This window comes from Hyposmocoma kahamanoa, unplaced genomic scaffold (genome assembly GCF_003589595.1).
Source record: "Hyposmocoma kahamanoa isolate Upper Pololo Valley unplaced genomic scaffold, ASM358959v1 80, whole genome shotgun sequence".
NCBI classification, from domain to species: domain Eukaryota; kingdom Metazoa; phylum Arthropoda; class Insecta; order Lepidoptera; family Cosmopterigidae; genus Hyposmocoma; species Hyposmocoma kahamanoa.
In genome coordinates this window covers 7174441-7179586 of record NW_020654051.1, presented here as the reverse complement: position 1 = coordinate 7179586, position 5146 = coordinate 7174441, and the positions used below count along the sequence as shown (strand labels likewise).

The 5146-nt window shown below is 37.2% G+C and overlaps 1 protein-coding gene across 1 annotated transcript; it reads right to left on the bottom strand.

The window, feature by feature from the left end:
* Positions 1–233: 233 nt before the first annotated feature.
* Positions 234–3444, bottom strand: LOC113233950. The gene is made up of 3 exons (XM_026469185.1): positions 2775–3444; positions 414–1233; positions 234–303 (listed from the first exon to the last, which is right to left on the bottom strand). Exons 1-3 carry the CDS (start codon positions 3442–3444, stop codon positions 234–236), a joined length of 1560 nt encoding a protein of 519 aa, XP_026324970.1.
* Positions 3445–5146: the final 1702 nt, after the last annotated feature.

Genomic DNA, 5146 nt, shown 5'->3' with positions numbered 1-5146 from the left:
TACAGATGTAGCTGATGTGCGCGTTCCACTTAAACCGACTATCAATCACTAGCCCCAGATACATTTGAGTGTCGACTGTGTCTATGCTACTACAAGTGCAATCTTTAGTAAATAATTTTAAGTGCAGGCATGTGTGACTATGTGCAATGAGTTCCAGTTTACGGGAAGATTTATTTTGGCTCGAAGAAATATACATCAACTTAGTTTTAGATGGATTTATAACTAGACCCGTATCATGCGACCACATCGACAATAAGGTGAAGTCGTTTTGTAGACGATTTAGAGCTATTTCTATATCCGCATCTGCTGATAGTAGGCAAGTATCATCGGCAAACTGATATATCTCACATTCATTAATAACATTTATCAGATCGTTTACGTAAGTCAGATAGTGCAATGGGCCAAGTACTGACCCTTGTGCTGTGCCTTGTGTTACGCATTCTTCAATACTGGTTGCATCACCAACCTTCACACAAAAAGCCCTATCGGTTAAGTATTCCTTGCACCACTCCTGTACACGCCCCCTAATTCCGCAGTCATCCAATTTTTCTATTAACAATTTGTGTTGAAGAGTGTCAAATGCCTTACTGTAATCAATAAAAGCAACCAATACGTGTTTTTTATTATTAAGGTGCATATTGACGTCGTCAGTAAAAGTCGACAGCAACTGAGTGGTACTTTTTCCTCTTTGAAATCCGTACTGTTTACTGTTAAGTATCTGATTAGATTCATAGAAAGTAAGAATTTGATTACTAATAAACTTTTCTACCAATTTATCAATCACAGGAAGGATGGTAATCGGTCTATAGTTTTCATAGTCATTTTTAGAACCTTTTTTATGAATTGGACGTACTATACCAGTTTTGAGTTCTGGAGGATATTTACCATGTTTTATGCAAGAGTTGATTAGTTTTGCAATTGCTTCAGATACTTGTTTGCTGATACGTTTGAGATCTATAGCCCGTATTCCATCTATTCCAGGAGCTTTTTTACTGTTCACGCGCTGAATAAGCTTCTCGACTTTTGTATTGGTTGCTTTTTGGAGCCGTAATGTAACAGTGGCTGGTCTTTTGTATGATTGTGCATTTAAAAGCTTACTATTACATGGTGGAGATATGCTTTTAACAGTATCTCTAAAGTGACTTGCGAAGTTGTTGGCGATATCTAAGTGACTCCCACCACTCCGTTCAAAGGCATTTAAAATTGTGTCATCAATGGAGTCCTTTATTCTACCTGTTATTGAATTCAATAATTGCCACAATTGAAAAGTGTTGTTTTTGTTATTAATAATGGTTGATTTAATGTGTTCATTTTTGTGTTTTAATATGAGCTTATTTGCGTAATTTCTTGCTTGATTGTATTCTAATTTAATTATTTTATTGGATGTGTCTCCTAACCACCTCACAAATAGTTGATCTCTAAACCTACAGGCTTTTTCAATACGTTTATTCATCCATATATTTGCGGACCGTATACTATTTGTACTATAATGAATTTTCCTACTAGAGTTGTTATAGCAATTTTTAAGGTTTTTTTTAATATAATTGTATATTTCAATAGGGCAGTCAATATTATTAGCTTTCCCCCAATCTACCATGTCTAACTGTTCCTTTAATAAATTTGAGTCAACAATCGTTCTATATTTTGGAGCAGCCTGTATACGAGATGGCTCCGTGCAGGCCAATGCTATCGCTCGGTGGTCGGCCAGTACAGTACCGAGCGCTGCTGTGAACACATCTTGTGACCGGGATCGCACAAAAATATGGTCAATACATGATTTGCTCACCGTTTCGTTCCTTCTACTTTCGATTCTAGTGTATTGGGTGATCCCGGTCAGAAGACCGTAGTCAGAAAGAACATTCAAATATTTATGCTTTATAGGTTTATCTACAGCTATATCTATATTCATATCGCCCATAATGAATAAGTCATGTTGTTTATCAAATTTGTGAATAGTTTTTTGTAGTTCGGTTATGAAGAGAGGTTTACTTGTATTAGGAGGCCTATACACTGCAAGTAGATCCGATGCGTACGTGTGTGATAAGATTTTTAAGTGAATTCCCTCGAAGTGTGTTGTTATTGTGTTGGTTGCACCACATTTAAGTTTTTTATGTACATATATTATGATACCTCCACCTTTTTGTGTTTTCCTTAAGTTAGTAAACATGTTATAGCCATTAATGTGATATAGGCACCTGAGTGATTCGGATATATTTGCTTCTGTTACTATAATGATGTCCACACATTTCCTCAAAGTAAATACATACTGCTCTAGTGCATCAAAATTTTTAATAAGAGATCTAATGTTGATATGCATTAGTAATAGGTTAGTTTTAGTAGGGACTTTTTTAGTAAAGTTATTAATATTACTGCAATCCAGGATTTCATTTACATAATCATTGATAGCCATTTTTATTTGAAAAAGATTGTTCAACTACCTACTTTTTTATTTCAACACAATATTTTTTGCAAATCTTCCTCATTTCTTATAATAAAAACTTGTCCATTTTCTTCTTTACGAGCTCTTATAACGCCACCTTTACACCATACAAATTTGAAGACATCCTTCAGTTCTTGCTTCGCTTGCCATAACAGTTTTTTATTGTAAAGAGTTAGTGCCTCTCTTATGTAGATAAACTGGTGCGACGTGTTAGTACACATTTCTGTGGAGTTTCTTTTTGGCACTACATCTTCGGCTAATAGTTTGATCAATTTTGCTGCTGACAGCCACTTAAAACGCGATGTTTCACTCTTGAACTTTATTAAAATTATACCTGGTTGTTCTTTCCTGCTAGGTAGCCTTTTGACCTCCTCAATTTCGTCATTGGTTACTTGTAGCTTATTCGCGACTTTTGCTATCACTTCGGAAATCACCTCCTTCGGGTCGCAAGGAACGTTGGTTATTTCGATCGTTTTGGAGAGTTTTTCTTGTTCCGTCTCTTGCATACGTTGTTCCAAGGCTCCTATACGTGTTTCTAGATGGTTGTTTCTATTCTGTAGTTCTATATTTTTCTTTTTTAATTCTTGTATAGCAGCCTTGAAGCCCTCGACGGATTCCGTTAACTCGTCCATTTTATCGCTTTGATATTCAAGTGCTTTTGTTACATCAGTAAGTTCTTTATGGATTGTTTTCTCCATTTCTTTAGAAATATCTCTGAGTAATTGCTTAACGTTTATATGAAGCCCCGGTTTGGAGTCCACGCTTACCTCATCCTCCTCATCTTCGTCGTCGTTCGGTATGATCACAGAGCGGCGTTTGGGTGAATGATCTTGGCACTCCTTGCACATCCATTCCAGGCTGTTGGCGACTTTTAATGCTGTACGTTGCTTTGCCGTGAGGCCAGAACACTCCGCATTAAGATGAAATGTTTTTCCACATCGATTACACACTATTCCCGGGCTACGTTTATTAATAAGTTTATGGCAACTATCACAATTTGTCATTTTGACGGTATTTCGAACACAAGTTAATAAAAAAAGTAATGTCAGCATTACTGTGTTCCGGTTTTGAAAGGGAAAGGTGCTGGTGAAATTACAGGCACATGGGACTTGTCAACTTATTCACTCAGAGTGACGGGCACAGTGGCAGTGCCCCTCAGATCTTTGCGATTTAAAGCTCTGAGGATACTGCAACTGTTATCGGCAGGCGTGTAGCTTACCATCAGACGCACGGCTTGATCGTCCCGTCACTTGATATTATAAAAAAAGACTTGCAGAATAGCAACGATTAAAAGCGGTTCTGTTATTGTAAAACCGCATTACTTTGTAAGCTTTAAAGATCGTATAAGATTTGCAGTAAGGGTAATATGTATATATGACGGCACGAATAAGTCGTGCGTCAGGTCGTATGCGACACGCATGTTTATAGCAGTTGCAATGCCACTCAGAGCTTTAAATCGCAAAGATCTGAGGGGCATTGCCCTTGCACCCGTCACCCTGAGACACAAATTGACAAGTCCCATGCGCCCGTATCCTTCAAAACCTGTACGCCGTACTTCTTTTCGGCAGAAATAGGTAATGTGACAGTATTTCCCTAAACGAACTCTTTCACGTTCTCATGCTACAAAAATATAATATATAATGAGAAAAATATGAATCTCCTCTTGTTTACTGGTCGGTGTTGAGTTTTTGTTGTAAAAGTGACAACGACAGGGCCAACCGCTGATCGAAACTTGTTGACATACTTCCCGTTCACGCTAGAGCTGGGAAGCATTTGAATATTAATTCAATCATGTTATCTTACAACAACTTTGGTTATGTTTTATACGAAATTTGGAATTAAACCATTGTCTTGAGTTCTTTCAAGTCAACGTCGGTTATGCCGAATGTATTATTGGTGTTTGAAACATGACAAATATGTCTTTTAACACGGATTTTTTAACTTTCATTGTCGTCCAAAGTTTTACTAGTATAATGTGTGAAAAATGTGTAAAAAGAGCTGCTCTTGACCTGCAGACTGTTTTTTCTTGGTACAAGAGAATGATTGTATCGGTTCGTGATAAAAATGCCTATTTCTCTACACCAAAAAGACTAACAAATTTTCAAGAATTTTACAAGAATGAAAAAATCAGCTCGGTATTCTACAAATTGTTGCAATGGTGTTGGTGAAATTATAGGCACGTGGGTCAACTTATGCCTCAGGGTAACGGGCGCAGTGGCAGTGCCTCTCAGATTTTAGCGATTTAAAGCACTGAACGGTATTGCATCTGTTATGGATAGGCGTGACGCTTACCACCAGGCGCACGACATGTTCTTCCCGTCACTTGACATCATACAAAAAAACAAAAAAAAAACTGGCTGAGTGAAGAAAAACTTTCAAAGATTTCTCACAGATACAACAAAAAAGTCGTTAAAAACAAAAAGCAAAGATCTGCAACAAGTACATATAAAAATTCATGAAGTCTGCTGCTTCGTTCTGTAGCTCATAATAATAATTATTATAAAAGAATTATAAGACTGGGCCGTTCGTGTCGCGCGGGCAGACCAGTCCGGTTTGCACTAAATAGTCTACTGATTTCCCATAACCTGTCATCGCCTGACGGTGCGGCTTATCATTAACCAACGTATAAATTTTATTAAATAAAATAAATAGTTACTTGTACTCGAATATATAACCAGAGATAGAGACGAAATAGTTCATCCATCC